Raw genomic sequence first — 23,429 nt, 5'->3', positions numbered from 1 at the left:
CCACAGAGAGATGAGGAGTGGGAGCACTTCTGGCAAGGCCACTGGGAACTACCAATGACCTTCTATCACCTCTTTCTGTAGAAAAGGATATGAGAACCCAAGTATGGACTTGATTTCTCCAAGGCCAAGAGGGACATAATTTTCCAGCCAGACCACAGACTGCAGACCTTGTTGGAAGCCAGTCTCATTTTATGGTTGTTGGCACCACAGGGAGGTTAGGACACAGACAGGAGCAGGAAGAAAATGTGGAGGCCCCATAGTGGTAGAGATGGGGGGGAAATGAGAGACGTTGTGGGAGGCTGTGGCGAGGGAGGCAGCAGGGTTTCTCTGACAGAGAAGTGAGCAGAGGGAGAGGTGTGTTTGTCTGCGTGGCAGGGCAAGTTACATAAGAGCACAAAAGGGAAGGGAAGGGAAGCTGGTCTCTGAGTTCTGAGGAACGCTTGTCCTGCTGAGGCATCCTTTACCCAACAAGCTTCAATGCTGCTGCTGCTGCTGCTGCTGCCCTTGCTCTTCAAGGGAATTCTCTGCCCTGGGCCAAGCCCAGAGGGTAAGGGGAACCCAGGTGGAAAGATACCTGAGGTCGGGCATAGCAGGGTGGAGAAAGGTTCTGGGCAGGATCTGGGGGCAGGGAGTAACGCTCTCCCTGGGTGCCCTTGTAATCTGCATGCCAGGCTAGTTCTGGGCAACATATCCTTGCCCCCAGTCTCAGTTTCTCTCTCTGATTTTGGGGAGAAGAAACTGGATCAGGGGGAAGGGGAGGTGAGAATATGTGCAAACTTTTCCTAGATGGGCCCTTCTTCTCCCCTCCTTTCACCCTCTCTCCATTGTCATTTCTCTGTCTCTCAGCTGGCCACGTCCTCGGACCCCATCATCTAGCAGCAGGAGAACCCCTCTCCTTTCACATGATCCAGATCTTCTCCTTTGCCAACCACAGCTGGGTGAACACCCAGGGCTCAGGCTGGCTGGGCGAAGTGCAGACTCATCGCTGGGACAGTGTCTCGGGCACCATCGTCTATCAGTTGCCCTGGTCCCGGGGTAATTTTAGCAAGGAGGAGTTGGAGAACATCAATGTGCTATTGCAGCTGTACTTCGATGGATTTCCCCGGGAAGTGCAGGCGTATTCCAGTCAGTTTCAGTTGGAATGTGAGTTTGCTATTCCAAGCTGGTTTTTGCCTGAGGGGCCCGACCAGGTGAAGATGGTATATGGGTTCTGACCTTCATTCAACCTTCCTGACCTTGTTTTCTGACTCCCTTCACTCACTCTCTCCTCTTTGCTTCACCTTTCACCGTCACTCCCACTCTACCTCACCCCACCACAAACACAGAAGGACCTGAATGTACCTCATATTCTGCCTCCTTGGAATAGCTGTCTCCTTCTGATGTTCTTTCCTCACCCTCAGCCTCAGACTCAGCTTTTCCCAGCCAGGATCTGCTCTCCTTTCTTCCTGGCCTGAGTGTTCACGTGGCCTAACCCTAACCCAAGCCTCCCAAGTAAGCTCTTTCTGACAAGTCAGCTATATTTCTAAGTCTTCCCATCTAGCCTTTTCAAATTAATTATTATTTTTTAAAATAACAATTCTTTATTGTTGAAAGTATTACATATGTACCCATTTCCTCCATTGACCCCTCCGGCCTGCCTGCACCCCCTCCCCCGCAGGCCCCCACAGCCCCATTGTCCGTGGCCATGGGCCATGCATATATGCGTACAAGGCTCTTGGTTGATTATTTCCCACCCAGCCACCCTCCCCCGCCTTCCCTCCAAGATTCTGAACTCTGTTCCACGCTTCCCTGTCTCTGGATCCACTCCGTTCTTCAGTTGGTTTTGTTACTTAGATTCCACAGATGAGTGAGATCCTGTGATACTTGTCAGATTCATTATTTTTACATACCTTTATTCTCTTCACATTTTCTTCCCACAATCTCCCCCTCCCCTTTTCATCCCAGCAGGAGTATCCCATGTGATTCGCCAGAATATTTTTCTTCCCTTGATTCTCTTTACTTTACAGATTGTTTACTTTCCCTCCCAACAATGCTTTCCATACTGACGCTCTCTAGTTTGTCCCCCTCAGATCCCTTTGTGATCCAGATATCATCTGGCTGTACAATGCATCCTGGGAAGGCCCCAGAAGCCTTCTTAAATGGGGCATATCAAGGATCAGATTTCCTGAGTTTGCAAGGATATTCCTGGAAGCCATCTCCAGGCGCAGGAAGTCGGGCTCAGAATGTCTGCAAACTGCTCAATCGCTACCGCGTTATCAAAGAAGTTGCGAAGAACCTTCTGGGTGACACCTGCCCTCGCTTACTGGCTGGCATCGCTGCAGCAGGGAAGTCAGAACTGGAAAGGCAAGGTCAGCCCAACTTCCTCTCCTCTCACATCCTTCGTGCTTTAGTTCTTGTATCTGAGTTTTTAACTCATCATCTCTTTGAAACACACAATAAGAGGCTAGGGGATGAGTGTTGTTTCCAAGACAAGAGAAAGAAGTGGTTACTCAAACTGCTGAGGTAGCTGAGTCACTAAGTCCACTTCTCTTCTTTCCAGTGAAGCCAGAGGCTTGGGTGTCCAAAGGCACTAGCTCTGGTCCTGGGCGTCTGCTGCTGGTGTGCCATGTGTCTGGCTTTCACCCCAAACCTGTGTGGGTGCGGTGGATGCGCGGTGAGCAGGTGTACCCGGGCACTCAGCAAGGGGAAGTGCTGCCTAACGCTGACAGAACATGGTATCTGCGAGTGACCCTGGACGTGGCAGCTCAAGAGGCGACTGGCCTGACTTGTCGAGTGAAACACAGCAGCCTCAGAGGCCATGATCTAGTCATCCACTGGGGTGAGGAAGAACCAGGGCTGCTGGGGTAAATGAGAGTCTTCCCATAGTTCCAGGGCTAGTGAATGAACATCTGGGGAAATGAATAGGAATGCTAAGCACTGAGGAGAAAGTGGGAAAATCCAAGTAAAGAAGGGTGAAGAAGGAAAGCAAAGAAAACAGGAGAGGATTAGAGGTAGTAAAGAGAAAAAAAAGAGGGATCTAATGATTTAGTAAAAAAGAGAGAGGGGGGTGAAATCAGGGACATAGACCAGGAAGAACTGAGAGGAGGGCTCTAGAAAATACAGAGGAAAACTTGTGGAAGGCCCCACCCTGGGAAACGAGAAGCATTAACTGAGGTAGAATAGAGACACTTCATAAGTTGGCATTCTTATTTTATCCCCAACCAGACGGATACCCCGTCCTCCTGATATTGATCTGCTTGGCTATAATGGTTACCCTGGTTATGTTGATTGTGGTTGGCCCGTGGTTTCAAAAGCAGAGGTGAGATTTTCTTGTTCTGTTCCTTCAACTACTTCCTCTATTGTTTTCTTTCTTCCCCCGTTCTTTCTTTTTCTTTTTTTAAAAAGAATTTTTGTGAGTTTATTTGAGCCAAACTGTCGACAATTGCTGGGAAGCAGTATCTCAACGGATTGGGATAGTGCTCCAGAGAATGGTGGGTTTTCATCTACTTTATACCTTGCAATCAAAGGAAGGGGATGTAGGTGGGTTACTTGAAATCCACTGATAAATTAGAGAGGCGGGAGAAAGCAAACAGGGGAGGGGGAACCTCTGGATTAGATAAAAAGTAAAAAGATAGACACTTACTTAGGTGGGTGCAGGATAGTTAGCAGTCCACAATTAATATGATACCAATAACAATGAAGGAATTGGTAGTATCTGTCCTGGCGCCCAGGCACATTAGGGTGTGCCCCAAGGGGTCTGGAAAAAGGGAAGTTACAAGTTACCCAGACTTTTCAAGGACGTGTTATCACAGATGCAAAAAGACAGATGGGCTCCGTTAAGGTACAGGTTGGCCTTGTCAGACTCCCCCCTTTCTTGATTTCCTTTCTTTGAGATCAAGATTCTCTTCTTCTCCCGCAGCTCAAACTGGAGCGTCTGCTCTCCCCAGGCACCCAGCCTTGCCTTTCCCACAGGACCCAACAGCCAAGAACCCAGGAGTTTAGGAAATCAGTTGTGCCTGGCACAGAAATCATGGATGAAAAACAGATTCTTGAAGAAAGTAAAAATAAGCCTAAGCAAACTCTGATGGCATATGTTTTACCTGATGCATAAAATTCTTTTTTATTGTAGAAAGTATTACAGATGTCCTCCCTTTTTTTTACCATTGACCCCTCCAACCTGCACCTGCCTCTCCCAAGCCTTCACCACACTATTGTCTGTGTCTATGGGCTGTGCATATTCCCCCATTAATCACCACCCCCCATTCTCTCACCCACACCTTCCACCTAAAATTCATCAGTCTATTCCATGCTTCTATATCTCTGAATCTATTTTGTTCATCAGTTTATTTTGTTCATTAGATTCCACATATGAGTGAGATCATGTGATACTTGTCTTTCTCTGACTGGCGTATTTCCCTTAGCGTAATGCTCTCCAGGTCCCTCCATGCTGTTGCAAATGGTAAGAGTGCTTTCTTCTTTACAGTCATGTCGTATCCCATGGTGTAAATGTACCACAGCTTTTTTATCCACTCGTCTACTGATAGACACTTGGGCAATTTTCAAATCTGAGCTATTGTAAATTTCTCTGCTTAAACAAAGCAAGATTTGTTCAAAACACTGTATCCTGATAGAAAGCCTGACTCCTTGGAAATCTGTCCTCCCGCCAACCCCCATCTGGTGATAACCTCTTTTCTGCTTTGGCCACATGTTTATTGATCCTTCAAACTCGAATTCTTATGCCTGTTTCTCATGGAAGCGTCCCAGGATTGTTCAATTGAAATCTCAAGACAAATGCATTAATCCATTGTTTGGGACCACGCAGTGGATTAATGGACTCCATCTGACTGAATGGACGGGACCAGCTTCACCGTGGAATGGAAGCTCTGGACTCTGGCCTCGCTTCTGGCTCTGCTGGAGCCCCAGCTGTACCTTTCTCAGGCCTGGGCTAAGGGGCAAGGGGCTTTGGAGCCTGAGGAATGTAACTCAGCGCAAATAAAGTCTTTTACCATATCCCCTTCTCCCGTGGGGGCTTCTGAAAGTGCTCGTGTCAGCCAAGTCCCCAGAGCCCGGCTCCCACCAGCAACAGAGAAGTTAGATTCTGTGGTAAGAAAAGGACATTTTTCTTCTATGCTTTTGAGTCTTATATATTTAGACTCCGGATGGAGATTCCTCTCCCTCTCTCTTGCTTTAGAGCGTGTCTTTAATATGAAAACCAACCAATCCAGAGCCCAAACCCTCAACATTCGGCTTTTTCCAGTTCTTACACTATTTCCCTGTCCAGCTGGACTCAGACCTCTGGGGACAAGCTCTACACACGGAAGTTCACTAAAACTATTCAAACCAGCGAATTCTAAATCTGTTAGCCTGTTTGCCCTGCCTTTGTCATTCACATAAAAACCACAAAAAAGTCCTAGCTGGTTTGGCTCAGTGGATAGAGCATTGGCCAGCAGATTGAAGGGTCCCAGGTTCGATTCCAGTCAAGGGCCTATGCATGGGTTGCGGGCTTGATCCCCAGTAGGGGACATGCAAGAGACAGCCGATTGATAATTCCCTCTCATCATTGATGTGTCTATCTCTCTCTCCCTCTTCCTTCCTCTCTGAAATCAATAAAAATATATATTTTTTAAAAACCTCAAAACACAAAACACAAAAAGGCTGTCTCTCAGTTCCCCTTGCTCTGGCTGTCTGTGACTAAACTTGGCATTCCCTGTCGTAGCCCCGAGTGGCATGGAATACCCCCTCCCGGAAGCTGTGTGTAATAAAGTATTTTTAAAATGACAATACTGATCTGTTGGCCTCACTTTATCTGAATAAAAATAAAATTTAGATTTTAAAACATATTGGAAGAAAGGAATAAAGTTGAAGGAATGTACCACCTGACTTCAAGACACTATAATGGTATAGTATCAAGATAGCATAGTATTGGTAAAACAATAAAAATATAGAGGAAAAAAGCTATCCTGACGTAAAAGGACATTGAGAAATCTTATATGCATATTGCCAAGCGAAAGAAGCCAGTTGAAAAGGGCCATATATTATATGATTCCGACTACATGACATTCTGGAGAAAGCAAAACTATAGAGACAGTGGTTGTCAGTGGTTTGCAGGAGGAAGAAAGAGACGAATAGGTAAATCTGAGGACATTTTTAGGATGCTGAAATTTTTCTGTGTGATATAATAGTGGATATATGACATTATACATTTGTGAAAAACTATAGAACTGTATAATACAGAGAGTGAAGCCCTATGTAAATGATGGACTTTGGTTAATATTAATGTATCAATATTGGTTTAATTGTAGCATAGCAATTTAAGATGTTAATAATAGGGATACTGTGTGGGGGTATATATGGGAACACTGTATTTTCTGTGAAATTTTTTCCATAAACCAAAAAATGTCCTAAAATACAAAAGTTCTAAATGATGAATTAAAAAACACCATCCAATTCTCACAATCATGATATGTGAAGAAATAAGACAGGACAACATGATTTTATTTGTATAATGACCAAAAGTAAAAAGGTCAGAATTATGGTAATAGAACTTTAATGAATTAAGACTGTTTTCTCAATAATCTCTGACATTCTTAATATTACATACTTAACCCAGCAGAGAAACAGAATTGTTTTGTATATAGAACCTGAAATGCTGCCACAAGTACTTGGGTGGGGAGAGGTATTTTTGTACCTGACATTCTTAGAGTTACTAGTCCTTAAACTTATTGTATAAACTTTTAGACTATGTATCTGACCTGTAAAATATGTACAGTATTAATGTTAGCCATTTCTTAAAAGTGAGCTTACAAATAGTGTATAACATTCTTTAGTCAGAAACATTTGGACAAAGTAGTCCAAATTCTGACTTGGGTCAGAATTTTTCTCGGTGCCACTTAGCAAACCAACTGTCTTTAGTCTTTGCAATTAGCAAAAATGGGTATAATGCAACAGAATACAGTTGTCACACTTTAAATGGCAAATCAAGGGTTATTAACTACTATTCTGGAACCCAGTATAGCAAAATCAGAATAAGGGAGATTTATTTCTATTAAGAGGGATAAAGCCCCCAAACTTGCCCCCAAGGCTCCCCTTCCTTTGACTTTTCGGTGAGCCTAGGCTCTTCTGTTGCTTCTTCTATGCTAAACAATTCCTCGTTTCTCTGCCCCCAGCTTTCATAAACACACCCTCACACTCAGCTGGACTCACGTTGTGAACTATTTCCTGAATGTAGTCAAGAACCCACACACTACTGGCTGGCCCTAGGCAGACCCCCTCAGGGCTAGGCCCCCTGCCCAGTTGGACAAAATTGGACAGCTAAAATTTTCAGTCCCATGAGCCTCCTAAATAACAATGGCAAGTTTGAAATTGACTTACAGACACAAAGTAGCAAGTATCCTGCATGATTTTTGTTTTTCTTTTTTGTAAATGGGAGGAATTTCCTATGCAGGCACATTCCATTCAGTTTTCTGGTGATGATCCCACAGTTGTATCAAGCAGCAAAACTGAAGCAGGGGTTGATGGTTGCATACACTTTGAATTGCTTTGCATGGTCTCATTGGAGATCATTGGTGTAAGAATCTTTACTTTTTAAATATTTGGAAACATCGAATGAAAATTGAAATAAAAAATAACAAAAACCTAAGGTGATAGAAGTCGGAGTAGAGGTTATGTTTTGGAACATAATACCTGGGAAGTGACAAAATGGAATCTTATGGTATTCTCATAATATTCAATTTATCTGGTATGTTCAATTTGTAAAAATTTATTATGCTATACGCTTTTGTCTACTTTTCATTATGTATATTATGCATAAATTGAAACATCTACTTTTATCTTTTGGGAATGGTGGATTAGAAAATTTGGATCAACTCACTCACCAGGTACAACTGGCAAAGCTACATTACAATATTGGGGGAAAAATGGTTGGAAGATATCAGGATCCTAACAAAGGATTAGGGTCCAGGAATAACAAAAATCATGGAGAGGTCGATCTGGTATTTGAAGAGCACTTACCTCCCTAGGCAAATCTGGCAATCTGGAAGAGACTACTGAAAAGTCAAAAGGTTGAGCCACATGCAACTAGAGGGCAAAAGTACAGTTCTTGGACCACCAAAGACTAATGGGCTAGTGAACTTTGAGTTAAGACCTCACAAAGAAATATAATACAAATAAGGCTAAAGAAGACATTGACCAACCAGACTATACAGGGACTGAGTTCAGTTTCAAATAACCTCCAACCCTGGCAGACTTGAGAGAAGACTCCATCTAATATCTGACCTCTATAAGTCCCTACTTTGATCAGTAAGTCATTTTGGATCTCATTAGGTCTGCATAAGTTTATAGACAGTACCTAATACTTCCCAAGAAGTTTAGATATTTTTGTTTTTGCAGTGCACAGGGACTTTGATAAATGCCAATGGCCCTTCTGGGGAAATATTGAATCAAGATTCTCAGGATACAATATTGGCCATGTTGCAATGTCTTTCTTCAAAATTATGCATCTTCTTCCACAATAAAGGAATTTCAGGTTTGCGAACTGGTCCAGATCTGAAAATTGGGTAAGAGGCCATATATTGCCACACCGGTAACTTACATAGCTATTCATCAGACATAGAATACATTAGTTGGCTTCTCATCTCTTCCATTGCTAGAAACACCTTGATCAATTAGCCATTTCCACAGATCTCTGCAGATTAAAACACTAATCCTTACCCTAAACTTCAATTTATATTAATTATTGCCCCATCTTATCTCTGATCATTTTGTGTGAACTCCTGGCTTCTATCCTACATTATACTATTACTCTAATTTATATCAGTGAACTAAATTCCTCTGTAGTGTTCATGCTCTCATCTCTGGTCTACTGATGGCGATTATTACAGAACTCTTTAAGGGTGTTTATATTCCTATCACCAATACATTTTACAAATGCATCAGGTCCCCTGGGCATTGATGGCTAGGGGCTGAGGAAGTTGTCTATAGTTTTTGTTTTTTTCATTCCAACACATTTATTTCCCAGAGTCTTTGGGTTAATTCCTTTATGGTGTGTTTCAAAAACTGTGGCATTTCCAAATTATTGACCATGAGTCAATGTTAATTTAAGTTTAGTCTTTAATTACTCACTCTAGCAGACTATCAATCCCATTTCTGGATACATGAGCCAATGTATTAAATTCTGAATCTCAGGGGAATACTCCTATATCAATGAATTTTACAAGATTGAGATATATGTGTCTTCATCCTTGGCCTAAGATCTTTATAATTCTCTCACATATATGGCCCCCAACTCCCAATGATAAAAATTGGCAGGCTTTTTAGTGTTTTGCGTGTTTGTGTGTGTGTGTGTGTGTGTGTGTGTGTGTGTGTGTTTAAGCTATCTCAGAACACCCCTTGTACCTCTTTACCCAGTGTACATTGCCATCTATTTCCTATTATAGACCTAGAAATAAAGTCAAGTGATGGAAAAATTGCCCCAGGTGTAACCACTGAGCCTTTTATACAGAAGACGGTTGATTTCCTTAGATGTATATATGCAGGGGGGGTGGTGGCATCTTCTTCAACAAACACAGGTGGTTTAAGGGAATTCGAGAATCAAGATCAACTTCAGTTAGATCAGTTAAAATGCATCATTCCATTGTCTCAAGAATTCATTTTTTATTTAATATGAGTGCTCTGGGAAGGGACATGTTACTTAGCCTCCATGTGTTGGTCTGAGTTTCAATTATTTTATTGAAATTGATTTCTAGTTTCATATTATTGTGTTTGAAGAAGATGCTTGATGTAATTTCAATCTTCTTGAGTTTATTGAGACGTGTGTCATGTCTTAAACTGTGGTCTAGTCTAGAGAATGTTCCATGTGCTCTTGAAAAAAATGTATATGCTGCTGTTTTGGGAAAAAATGCTTAAAAAATATCAATTAAGCTTGACTGGTGTGGCTCAGTGATTGAGCATCTACCTATGAACCAGGAGGTCATGGTTTGATTCCTGGTCAGGGCACATGCCCAGGTCGTAGGCTCCATCCCCACTGGAGCATGTGCTGAAGGCAGTTGATCAATGATTCTCTCTCATCATTGATGTTTCTCTCTCTCTCTCTCTCTCTCTCTCTCTCTCTCTCTCTCTCTCCTTCCTCTCTGAAGTAAGTACAAATATTATTTAAAAAGAGTAAGAAAGAAAGAAAGAAAGAAAGAAAGAAAGAAAGAAAGAAAGAAAGAAAGAAAGAAAAAAGAAAGAAAGAGAGACTTCGCTGGGGAGAAACAGGGAATGTGCTAGTAGATGTGTGATTTTAATTGCATTTTTTTGACAATTAGTGATGAGCATCTTTTCATATGTCTATTGACCATTTCCTCTTTGGAGAAGTGTCTATTCAGTTTTTTCTGCCTGTTTTTTTTTTTTTTAAACCAGACTGTTTGTTTTGGGGGTAAGTTGTATGAAATCCTTATATATTTTGGATATTAAACCCTTATCAGATATTTCATTGGTAAATATCTTCTATTCAGTAGGTTGTCCAAGAAAATGCTTTATTTTTTTGATTAAGCCATTCTGTACTTGTTCTCGGTGACACCTGCTGATTATGACACCTGCTATATGCCAGTGGGAGGACCAACACAGATGTGTACTGACAGTGTGGTAAATGGTGCATACATCCTCTTTTTGAAGTGGTGCACTTTTGTGGTTAGAGTCACGTTGTGTTTATTGGCAACAATGGCTCCTATGATGTTTCTAAGTAGGTGGAGAACAAGTGGTTTTGAGGCTTTAAAAATCAATCATCCATCTTTTTCACCAGCCCTACAACCCCCTCCCCTCGGACAGCAGTCAGTCTGTTCTCTATGAGTCTGTTTCTATTTTGTTAGTTTCATTTGTTCATTAGATTCCACACTTGAGTGAAATCATGTGGTACTTGTCTTTCTCTGACTGGCTTATTTTATTTAGCACAATACTCCCCAGGTCCATTCATGCTGTTGCAGAGGTGAAGTGATTAAGCAAAAAACAAACAAACAAGTTGCACCTCATAGATACAGACAACAGTATGGTAATTACCAGAGGAAGGGAGAGGTGGGGGGAAGTAGAAGAGGTTATGGGGGTGTAAATGGTGATGGAAGGAGACTTGAACTGGGGATGGTGAACACATGATACAATCCACAGATGATGTGTATAGAATTCTACTAACCAATGTCACCCAATAGATTCAATAATTTTTTTAAAAGTCAATCATTCAGAAATTCCAAAACATATGCTGATCCATGGTTTTCTATCAACACAGAAAAGATTGATAGAGAGGAAGCTATTTCTTTAGAAAGCAACATGTAGTTTTATGCCTTTGAGTGCCCTTTAGAAAAACCAACTTGCAAGGCTGGTATTGACTCTTTCATGTGAGTTAGTTGTGGCATTTACATAGTAATGTCTTCAGTTTAACTTGAGAATGTTATTTTAAATCCTATATCTGCTGCATATATAGTGTTTAAACCAATTATCTTAGGTGCTTTCTGTGTCTCAGTGTTTATGTGCCTAGGAAACTGTGTTTGCCGATCACAGCCTCCATTCCAATACACTGTCAGCTGGGTTCCCTAACAGAAAATTTGTTCCTCAGGGAACGCTGGGAACAAATTCCCATATTTCAAGGTTACACCAAATTCCATACTAACCCAAGCTCTTTCTTTTAGCAAGTATCCAGGTTAGTGGTTTTCACATATGGGGTCTCGGTTTCCTGGTCTTAGAAACGGCACATGACGCTTGGTAGGCCTGAGGGGCTGCGTCACACATGGGAAGGTCATTTGTCATTTGTGTAGGAGCAGAAAAGACATGGGATATGTCTGATTTTGTGACAACAGATGTAGTGTGTAAATATTATGTAATTTACCCAGATGTACACACCAAAACAGTTTTATTTTTTATAACAACTTAATTCCTAACTTCATGAGATATATTAGAAAAATGATTAAAAATGTATTCTTTTGTCCTCTGAACTTAACTTTGGCTGGTGTACAATCAGTGTTCCTCAGTCACCATTCCGTTGTCATACATTTGTTACCCTACAAGAAATTTAGTTTAATGAGGTACATAATCAGAACATATGCTAATTTTACTAAAAATTTTTAAACTTCAGTTACTCAAATCTCAGGGCTGATGTAGAAATATGCATTTAAATGGTAAGTAAGAATGTTAGAAAATTCCCCAGAGATCACTTTTCTGCAAATAAACCATTTACATTTATTTAGTGCTTTATGCCTGAATATCTTTAGCTGTATAAGTCAGATATGAGTTTCTATCAATAGTAATAATAAAATACCCCCTTAAAATAGCTTTCTTATGAAAGCATACTCTGTCCTCTACTTTTTAAAAAACCAACCAGCCAGCAGAATAACATATTGCTCTCATCTCTGTTTTTTTTCTCAGCTATTGCTCCATTTCTCTCTGCTTCCTTTCGTGACATTTTTCAAATTAACTGTGTTTTTTTTTTCCTGCTTCTATTTCTTCATTTTCATTGGCTCCCAAACCAATTTCAATTTATCTCCCATTCTCCCCGCTGACTAATCTTGTCAAGTGCATTAGACCCTCCTTGCTGCAAATCTGATGGTCACCAAGCATCTTACTCGACTATCAGCAGACTGGTACCCTCTGTGTTATACAGTCCCCACCTCACTTGTCTAGCTTTCCCGGCCTCACAGTCACTCTACTTCAGTCCTTATTACTGTTCTCTTTTCTTTCCTGGATGACATTCACGTTGGAGCACTCAAGTCAGACCCAAGTCCTCATCTCTTCACCAGCTCTATTTTCTCCCTAGAATGTATGCCTCACCATGCCCCATGCCCTTAAGCACCATCTGCATGTCAATGCCACCTTACGTTTTATCTCTGTATTTGACCTCTCCAGCAAGCTCCAAACCCATTTATCTAACATGCTCTATGGATTTCTAATGGTTATCATAAACCCAGCATGGCTAAAACACAATCTCGCTTCCTTTTTAAATCTTTGCCTATTCTAGTCTCACCTATGTCAAACACTCACATCAAATTGCGGCCAGTGCTTAAGCCACATATCAAGAAGTAACGTTTTTCTTTTATTCCAAAGTCATTTTTTAAAAAAAATGTTTAATTTCAGTGTATTTAATATTATACTAGTTTCAGGTGTGCAACATAGTGGTTAGACAGTTACATAAATTATGAAGTAATCCCCCAGTAGTCTAGTACCCCCTGGTACCATACATATTTATTACAATATCATTGACTTTATTCCCTATGCTGCATTTTACATCCTCATGATTATTTTCGAACTTCCAGTTTGTACTTCTGAACTGTTCACCTTTTCACCCAAGCCCCCGGCCCCCTGCCCACCTAGCAACCATACATTTGTTCTCTGTATTTATGTGTCTTTTTCTGTTTGGTTTGTTTGTTTTGTGTTTTAGATTCCACAAATAAGTACACTCATATGGTATTTGTCTTTCTTTGTCTGACTTGTTTCACTAAGCCTAGTACCCTTCAGACCCATTCCTGGAGTCACACGTGGCAAGAATTTAATCTTTTTTATGGCTGAGAAATCTCTCATTGTATTTATGTACAACAACTCTTTTATCCATTTGCCTATCAATGAACACTTAGGGTGCTTCCATATCTTGGCTATCTATATATATAAAAGCCTAAGAGACTGGCTGACCGGCCGGCCAGAAGCTGTCACATGCAAGGAGCAGATGCTCAATGCAGGAGCTGCTGAGCAACAGCAACTTTGCAGAGTACCCTGTTGCAATCCAGGACCCCTCGGGGGATGTTGGACTTCAGGTTTCAGCTGGATCCCTGCAGGCCAGGCAGAGGGACCCCACATGCCAGAGGGACCCTGCTCACTCTGCAGATGCCCTTTGAGCCTCAGCACTGCCCCAGGTGCAGCCAGCTGGGGAGGGACCATGGGAGGTTGGCTCCAGGGTGTGCCTGGCTCCTCTCACCCAGTCCTGCTCTGCCAACCACCTTCTAATTAATTTCTTTTTAATGTGCACGAATCTGTGCACCAGGCCTCTAGTTTTAAATAATACTGCAATGAACGTAGGGAAGTACTAGTACATGTCTTTTTAAATTCATATTTTGAATTTTTTGAATAAATACCCAGAAGTGGAATTGCTGGGTCGTATGATAGCTCTACTTTGGATTTGTGAGTAGGGTTTATACTGTTTTCTACAGTGGCTGTGCCAAGTTGCCATACTACTGACAATGCACGAGGGTTCCCATTGCCATATCCTTACCAACACTGTGTTTGTTAATTTATTGATGACAGCCATTCTCTCATTGTGGTTTTAATTTGGACTTCTCTGATGATTGGTGATGACACTGAGCATATTTCAATATGTTTATTGGTCAACTCTATGTCCTCTTTGGAGAAATGTCTACTAAGGTCCACTGACCATTTTGGATGGTTTCACTGATTTCAAAGTGTTTATTTTTTGATGCAATTGTAAATGGGATTGTTTTCTTAATTTCTCTTACTGATAGTTTGTTGTTCATGTATAAAAATGTAACCAGTTTCTGATTATTTTTGTATCTTGTTTCTTTACTGAATTTATCTGTTATAATAGTTTTTGATGGAATCTTTAGGATTCTCTATATGTAGTATTATGTCATTTGAAAATAATGATAGTTTTATTTCTTCCTTTCCAATTTGGATGTCTTTTAATTGTTTTTTCTTGTCTGATTGCTATGGCTAGAGCTACCAATACCATGTTGAACAAAAGTGAAGAAGGTGGACATCCTTGTCTTGTTCCTGATGTTAAAGAAAATATTGTTAGTTTTCCATCATTGAGCATTTTAGCTGTGGGTTTGTCATATATGGTCTTTATTATGTTTAGGTATGTTCCTTCTATTACCACTTTGCTAAGAGTTTTTATTATAAATAGATTATGTCAAATGCTTTTTCTGAATGTAGTGATATACTCATATAAATTTTATCTTTGTGTACATGGTGTATCACATTAATTGATTTCCAAATACTGATGCAATCTTGCACCCAGGAATAAATTACATTTTGTCATGATGGATTATCTTTTTTTAACGTAGTGGTGAATTCAGTTTGTTAATATTTTGCTGAGGATTTTCGTATCTATGTTCATCAGGAATGTTTGCCTATAATTTTCTTTTTGTGTCATGTCTTTGTCTGAGTTTGGAATCAGGGACATGCAGGTTTCATACAATAAGCTCAGGAGCCTCCCTTTCTCTTCAGATTTTTGGAATAGTTTAAAAAGGATAGTGTTAATTCTTTCTGAATGTTTAGTAAAATGTACCTGTGGAGCCATCTGGTAGAGGACTTTTGTTTGTTGAGGGTGATTTCATTACTGATTCAATATTATTATTATCAGTTATTGATTTGTTAATATTTTCTGTTTCTTCTTGATTCATTCTTAGAAGACTGTATATTTATAAAAGTGTATCTTTTTTCTTTTAGGTTTACCAATTTGTTGGCATATATTGCTCATAGTATTTTCTTATAATCATTTGTGTTTCTGTAGTGTCAGTTGTCACTTCTACTCTTTCATTTCTGATTTTATTTACTTAGGTCTTCTCTCTCACTCTCTTGATGTGTCTAGTTAAATGTTTATCAATGTGGGGGATCTTTGCAAAGAACCAACTCTTGGTTGCATTAATCTTTTGCGTTTTTTAGATTATTTTGTTTGTTTTTGCTCTAATATTTAACATTTATTTAATTGTACTCACTTCACATATTATGTGTTCTTATTTTTTAGGTTCTGTAGGTGTAAGTTTAGATTGTTGATGTGAGATTTTTCTTGTTTCTTGAGGTAGGCCTGTATTTCTATGAATTTTCCTCTTAGCACTGCTTTGGATGTGTTAAGCAGAATGTGGATTATTATGTTTTCATTTTTACTTGTTTCAAGGTATCTTTTGATTTTTTTTATCTCATTGCTAATCTATTCATTGTTTAGCAGAAGGTTATTTAGCCCCACATATTTGTGTGTTTTTCAGTTTTCTGTTTTTAATGGATTTGTAGTTTCACATTGTGATTAGAAAAATATGATTGATATGATCTCAAACTTCATAAATTTATTGAGACTTGTTTTGTGGCCCAATATGTTGTCTAGCCTGGAAAATGATCCATGTGCTCTTGAATAAAAGAAATATTCTGCTGCTTTTGGGTGAAATATTCTAAAAATACCAATTACTTTCATGTGTTCTAATATATTTTTAAGGCTGCTATTTGCTTATTGATTTTCTGTCTGAATGAACTACACATTGAGGTCAATAGGTTATTAAAGTGTCTTATAATTACTCTACTACTGCAAATATCTCCCTTTATGTGCATCAATATTGGTTTTATATACTTAGGTTCTCCTATGTTGGGTGCATAAATTTTTACAAGTGATATATTCTCTTATTGGATTGATCTTTTTATTATTATGAAACGACCTTTTTTTTCTCTTGCTATAGTATTTTTACCCCAGCTTTTCTTTGTTTTGTTTACATTTGCATGAAAAAACTGTCCATCTCTTTCCTTTCAATCTCTGTGTGTTGTTGTTGTTGTTTTTTTTATCAGAAGTGCATCTCTTATAGGCAGCATATGTGTCTTGTTTTCTTATCCAGTTTACCACATTTTATCCTTTGTTTGGAGTATTTAATCCATTAACATTGAAAGTCATTATTGATCAGTATGTAGTTATTACCATTTCATTATTCATATTTTTGTTCTTTTTTCTCCTTTAGCTTTTCTTGTCTTGTCTGGGAAGCTTAAGATATGGCTATTTTAATCTTAAAATATGGTGATCTTAAAATATGGCTATTTTAGCAGACTAGGTAAGAATTGTGACTTTGAAACATTTTTGCTTAGGAGCAGATCCCAGTACACCCCTTTTCCAATTCTTTCAAGAGGGCATATTCTAAAGTTTAGAGGAGAACAAAAATTAGAAATTTAAGAAATGAATTTTGTAAATGAGACTGCTACAGAAGAGAGAAGTACTGAATCAGGGTATTATCTCTGCCCAAAGCCCTGACTGATTACAGGGTGTTCAGCGAAAGAAAAAACATGCACAAATGAAAGCAAAACTTACTCTTGGAAGAATCAATGGCTCATGGTAAGATTTGTAAGTTTCATGTGCTTTTCAATGACTATATTCTCCCTGACTACTGCAGTGATTTGTGAGCTGAAGTTGGACTCTTTATTGCCCTGAGTTGTCAGATAGTAGTAATCGGGAGTAGCATAGCAAGCAGAATTTTAGAGAAGAGTCTCAAGATCCAAAAGTAAATGCTGCACAAATATTTGCTGACAGCTAAGCTATGTATGCACAGTGTTTAGGAAGCCAACTTTTAAAAACAGCAGCATGTGGAAGCCAAACACATTCTAAGCAGAAACATCAACTGCTACAAAAAAGTAGGTGAGAAATATTTTGACTTTTAGTTCAGAGAAGTTAACTGCCTACTAGAAATAAAAGCACATACTTCAAAATACAAAAGAACCCAACCCCACAATAAAACAAAAACAAAATTTACAGAGTCACTACTATGTCTTATCTACAATGTGTTTTGTTAAACAGAAAATGATTATTTTAACAAAAAAATTAGTAAAGTGTAACCCATACACAGAAAATAACCCAGCTAATAGAAATTGATTCCAAGTGAATCCACAATTTGGATTTTTCAGCATTCATGTTAGGTATTATAATTGTGTTCAAAAGGTTAAAAAGAAGTATTAAAAAGTGAACAGATGAGAAATATTAGCAGGCAAATGGAAGTTATAAAAGGAAGCAATTGGAAACCTAGTCGTATTTTGGAGATGATCAAAGAAAGAATCAGTAAATTTGAAGATAAATAAATAGAAATTATCTGCTATGAATAGGAAAAGATAGAGAGAAATGAACAAATTCTTTGAGATTTTGAGACAATATCAAGTGGTCCAACATATGTGTAATTGGAATATCCAAAGGAAATTAAAAGATAAAGAAGAAGAAAATATTTAAAGAAATAATAGCTAAAACTTTCCAAAGTGGTGGAAGACTTACAAATTCGAGATGTTCAACAAAACCAAAAGTAAGGGGAAAAAAAGCACATGTAAGCACATTGTAATCAAATTGTTGATAGCTGAAGTTAAAAAGATAATATTGAAACAGCAAATGAAATTTGACACACTGCATACAGTAGAGTGGTGAAGCAATTAATGGCAGCATTCTCATCACAAACTATAAAGAATAAAGACATTAAAAATGGCATAGTAAAAACTGAAAAAATACCCTGTCAATCAAGAATTTTATGTCCAGAAAAAAGTACACCCTACATAAAATCACATTTTCAGATAAACAAAAATTAAGATAGTTTGTTGCTAGCAAAAGTTCACTATTAGAAATACTACAGGAAGTTTTTCAGGCTAATAAAAAATGAAATCCATGGTTTTAAAGAATGAAGAACACTGAAAATGAAAACTGTATTAAATATAAAAGATTCTATACACACATATAATTCCCTATTAATTTCTTTTAAAAAGTGTATGCCTGTCTGAAAGTTATAACAATAATTATTGGATTTCAGTTAATGGAACTATGCCATTGTAAATTTTCTATATTTTACTGGAAGTAATTTAATATTAAGTTTAAGTACATTATATTAAAACACATGCTTCACTCTAGACCAACAAATTAAACAATGCTACAAGGAAAATAGCTATAAAGTCAATAGTTATGCTAGTCTCCACATCTTACTCATCTTTTGGATCTCCTAATTGGTGCAGAATACCAGGAATAATATGGTAGTTAAGAGAATGGGTTCTTGATCCCATTTGCCACTGTGTGTATTTTGATTAAGTTGACTGTATCTTGAATAAGTTATTTAATTTTTCCATGCCTCAGTTTTCCCATCTAAAAACATGAGGGCAATACTAATAATCCTGTCAAAAACCAAACTCTGTATACTGAATAAAATCAGCAAGTTAATTACAAGGGTTTTTACTTGCAAGCTGGGAAAACTCAAGGCTACAGAAGGAGTGGGTGCTGAGTTGCTTACAGACTAAGGGTTTCTTATGGGACAAACACAGAAGTTTATATATCTTAGCTTATTGGTTGCCTAGTGTTCTTCTTTCTTATTTGAATCAGGGTACCTGAGTCAAGGGAGCAAAGAAGTTTAGCGATGGTGTAAAAAATATATTGGCTGATGTCTCCTGCTGATTCCTGAGAAGAGCTGTAAATTCCTGTAAGGTTAGATTAAGTTTTCTTTAATGCACATGCATTGAACTATCTTATTTGATTCCTGACATAAGTGATTCCATTTTAGTTGGATTCTGCAATCCTTCAATATTGTAATTTTAAATTCATATAATAATACCACCAAAATGTCAGGTATTGAACACATGTTAATAATTATCATTATTTCCATTGAATCAGTGAATGGGCAAAAATGTATATTGGAGGTGCAAATATTCACACCACTTGTGTATTAGAGAAAAATACATGTTGAGAGTAAAGAGATAAAATGATTAACCTTGATGAACCTTCCGGACATTTTCAGGTTTCAGGACAATCTGAGTGATCAAAAGTAGATTGGAAATGTGGGTGCAGACATTATCGTATTGTAGGAAGAAGAAAAAAGATAAAAATAAGTAAAGTTTCTTTTAAAGTAAGATGTGTTTGAGAGAAGTGGAGCAGATAGACAAGGCTACAGGAAGAAATTGAATCTATGAGAAATCAGCATACTTTTCAATATGTGAATATGAATGTGTATGTGATTTTGAAACTGGAAACAAATCAGAATTGGTTACCTCAAGCTCTTAAAACAACAGTACGGAAAAAGCGAATTCTATGCATCTTATAGTGTCAATTTAGAAGGATGAATCTTGAATTCTGTTACTTTGGACTGGTCACTTATACTCTATCAGCCTCAGTTTCCCCCAATATAAAATGCAATTATTAATTTATTACTAAAATAATTATAAGTTTTAAAAGAGATTTAACATGTAAAATTATTAATATAATATTCAGCATTATATATACATATATACATACATATATAATGTATACACACACACACACACACATATATATATATATATATATGTATATATATATATATATATATATATACACATACATATATATGGTTTGAATCATGATCCTAGCATGTTTTTGTTCATTTTCTTTTCTGATTTCCCCCCAAAGCATTCCCAGCTAATGACAAACACAATTAGATGTGCTTCCTGAAACAGCACCCATTGGGACTGGGGAACCCTCAGAGAGAGAAGTTGTTTTGACAGAAATAGGTATGATTCCCCACCTGGGGGTAGGGGTGTAAAAGGAGATTTCCTAGTATCATTTGGGAACATCACTCTTTGTTCAGAATAAGCGTTTCTGAGATGGAGTTCAGGTTCTCTGTGCTGCAGGCAGGCCTAACGGGCAGCAGCTAGTGCATGGCAGCCGAGAAGCAGGACTTGTCTCGCTGTGAGCCTCTTCAGGTGAGTGGAGATCTTGCCTTGCTCAATCTTTCCCATGCCTTGGTTCATAGGAGGTTTTTCTGAGACAGTAGAGCCTTGTGGCTGATCTTTGGGCTGAAATGACACAACTTGCCCTGAGCCCTGATTCTTCCTTCAGTGATTGGCACAGACTCACATGTGAAAGTGCTTGGGGTAGGGAAGGTATAGACACAAGAGATTATTGTTAAGCAAGATGTTTCTTATTCTGTATTCATGTTAGTGAGCATCCCCTAGTGTCTGAGAAGAGTCATCAGGTTTGGGGAAAATAATGTTAGATTAGAACAAGACACTTTTTCTCTAGTCTTGCCTCTGTGTGAATTTGAGAAAGTCACTTCACTGTATTGGCTTTGTTGCCTGATCTCTCCAATTACATTTATCAAGCCACCCCACCTTAAATTCTAGCAGGCAATGTGTAAGTGTCCATATGCGTATTCTTATGTGGCAGCTTATGCCTGATGTTGGTCTGAATAAATGTGTGGTGCATCTGTATATATATGTATGTGCTATCTGAGTATATATGCATTTGCATGACTGACATATTTGTGGATATTGTTATGAATGGTACATGTGCAATGCATAGTTTTGAATGTGTGGCATGTGCATAATAATGTGTGAGTGTTTTGTATGTGGTATGCATGTATATATGTGCCAGCATATGTGTAGTGATGTGTCTGCATGCATGTGTGTGCATATTGTGCATCTTTGTATGTCTGTATGCATAGATGTGCCTGTGAGAATGGACCCATAAATGTGTGTATCTAACGTAACAAATACCTTTCTGAAGTTAGCTGCTGTCTAAATCAGAACTTCATTTTCGAGTTACAACAGGCAGAGGAAAATGACAATCCTCGTCATCCTGCCTTCAAAAGACACTGGGCATCGGCTGGCAAGGTGGAGCGGATCAGCACAGCTATCCAGGATGTCACTCAGCGTGGGGCAGCCCAATGCCACCTCCTGGACGGGCTTTGTCTTCCTGGGCTTCTCCAGCTTCGGGGACCTGCAACTCCTGCTCTTTGTGCTATTCCTCTGCCTGTATCTTGTCACCCTAACCAGCAATGTCTTCATTATCATAGTCATCAGGCTGGACAGCCATCTCCACACCCCCATGTACCTATTCCTTTCTTTTCTCTCTTTTTCTGAGACCTGCTACACCTTGGGCATCGTCCCCAGAATGCTCTCCGGCCTGGTCATGGGAGACCAACACATCTCTTATGTGGGCTGTGCTGCCCAGATGTTCTTCTCCGCCTCGTGGGCTTGCACCAATTGCTTCCTTCTGGCTGTCATGGGCTTTGACAGATATGTGGCCATCTGTGCCCCACTGCACTATGACAGTCGCATGCACCCCATCCTCTGTGCCCAGCTGATTGGCATTTCCTTCCTGAATGGTTACCTCTTCGGGCTGGGAATGACACTGGTCATTTTCCACCTCCCATTTTGCGGCTCCCATGAGATCCAGCACTTCTTCTGTGACACACCACCAGTGCTAAGCCTGGCCTGCGGGGATACAGGCCTCAGTGAGCTGGGGATCCTCATCCTCAGCTTGCTGGTCCTCCTGGTATCCTTCCTCTTCATCACCATCTCCTACGTCTTCATCCTGGCCGCAATACTAAGGATCCCCTCGGCTCAGGGGCGAAAGAAGGCCTTCTCCACCTGTGCCTCCCACCTCACAGTGGTCATAGTTCACTATGGCTGCGCCTCCTTCATGTACTTGAGGCCCAAAGCCAGTTACTCCCTTGAGCGGGATCAGCTTATTGCTGTCACCTATACTGTGGTGACTCCTCTCCTCAACCCCATTGTTTATAGTCTGAGGAACCGGGCTGTGCAGACAGCTCTGAAAAATGTTTTCCAACGTAGACTGCTGGGGAAAGGATGAAGGCTGCAGCAAGGGGACCGTCTCCTCTGCATAGGCTGGCATACACCGGGACCGGAGGCCTATGGGCCAGGTATTCAGGACCTCACGCCAGACCTGCCCTACGGGAGAGCTCCCCCTGCCTCTCGAACTTGCCCCAGGGCTGCAGGAGGATGAGCTCAGAATCTGAACTTTCACTTTCAGCCTCAGAGACACCACCTTTAGTTACTGAAACCCAGTGCTGTACACCTGAAACTAGTTCAAAATATTATTCAGTGTAAACTGAAAATAAAAATTTTAAAAGATAGAGATGTGAAAATAAAACCACACACACAAAAGCATTTTATAACTGGCCTGAGCAAGATGAGGGGAGTTTGGAGTGCTCAAGTTCAAAGCAGAGCTGGCCGGAGCCCTGTCAGTGATGCTGTTTCCTAACATAATTACATGATTCATCTATTAGATCTCTAATGGTCTTCCAAGATCTGATACTCAGTGAATATCCATGTGAATGCTTGGCTAAATAAAAAGGGAGGTTGTTTTCTCTTTCTGTCATTGGGTGTCCTTCCTCTGTAGAGTGTACCCTCTCTGTCCCTGGCTCATGATTAATTTACCTTCTTTCTTTCTTTTTTAGAAAAATATATTTTATTGATTTTTTTTACAGAGAGGAAGGGAGAGGGATAGAGAGTTAGAAACATTGACCAGCTGCCTCCTGCACACCCCCTACTGGGGATGTGGCGGCAACCAAGGTACATGCTCTTGACCGGAATTGAACCTGGGACCCTTCAGTCTGCAGGCTGACGCTCTATCCACTGAGCCAAACCGGTTAGGGCTACCTTCTTTCTTTTAACTGGCTCTTCTACTTGGGTTGATTCTATTTTAGGAAAATATATTTATCTTCTAGTTCTCTTGATAACTGCTGTTGTTCTGTAATGACCTCATAATCGTGGGTGTCAAAGACCCCCTCATTTGGGTCACTCTCTGGCACTTATACCATCTTTTAGAATCTGTGGTGTAACCCTGTATTGTGTCTGTTCCCCTTCCACCCACCACATGTCATGCGTAGTGCCAGGCATTCTTAGGGGTAAGTAGAGGTGTAATTAATTCACGCTGCTATCAGGTAAGAGTTTGCATACAGGTTCTGCAACTTACTGTGTGACCCTGGATAAAT

At 39.7% G+C, this 23,429-nt stretch overlaps 2 protein-coding genes across 2 annotated transcripts; both read left to right on the top strand.

Annotated features, from left to right (window-relative positions):
* The first annotated feature begins 477 nt into the window (after window positions 1-477).
* Window positions 478-4,064, top strand: LOC138995661 (T-cell surface glycoprotein CD1e, membrane-associated-like). The gene is made up of 6 exons (XM_070396272.1): window positions 478-547; window positions 847-1,143; window positions 2,070-2,348; window positions 2,540-2,818; window positions 3,205-3,298; window positions 3,899-4,064. The coding sequence occupies exons 1-6, from the start codon at window positions 478-480 to the stop codon at window positions 4,062-4,064; spliced, it is 1,185 nt and encodes a 394-aa protein (XP_070252373.1).
* Window positions 4,065-21,331: 17,267 nt separating this feature from the next.
* LOC138996186 (olfactory receptor 10Z1) lies at window positions 21,332-22,285 on the top strand. The gene has a single exon (XM_070397134.1). It carries the CDS (start codon window positions 21,332-21,334, stop codon window positions 22,283-22,285), a length of 954 nt encoding a protein of 317 aa, XP_070253235.1.
* The last annotated feature ends 1,144 nt before the right edge of the window (window positions 22,286-23,429 follow it).

The sequence above is a fragment of the Myotis yumanensis genome, unplaced genomic scaffold, assembly GCF_028538775.1.
Source record: "Myotis yumanensis isolate MYYU_CA2020_CCGP unplaced genomic scaffold, mMyoYum1.0.hap1 SCAF_17, whole genome shotgun sequence".
Taxonomy (NCBI): domain Eukaryota; kingdom Metazoa; phylum Chordata; class Mammalia; order Chiroptera; family Vespertilionidae; genus Myotis; species Myotis yumanensis.
This window is presented reverse-complemented; position numbering and strand designations above follow the sequence as displayed.

Excerpts from the sequence above, each read along its gene's own strand:
- LOC138996186 (XM_070397134.1), top strand. The coding sequence starts at position 21,332 with ATGTCACTCAGCGTGGGGCAGCCCAATGCCACCTCCTGGACGGGCTTT.
- LOC138995661 (XM_070396272.1), top strand. The coding sequence starts at position 478 with ATGCTGCTGCTGCTGCTGCTGCTGCCCTTGCTCTTCAAGGGAATTCTC. Across the intron at positions 548-846 it reads CCCTGGGCCAAGCCCAGAGG|CTGGCCACGTCCTCGGACCC; the intron begins GTAAGGGGAACC and ends TCTGTCTCTCAG. Across the intron at positions 1,144-2,069 it reads CAGTCAGTTTCAGTTGGAAT|ATCCCTTTGTGATCCAGATA; the intron begins GTGAGTTTGCTA and ends TGTCCCCCTCAG.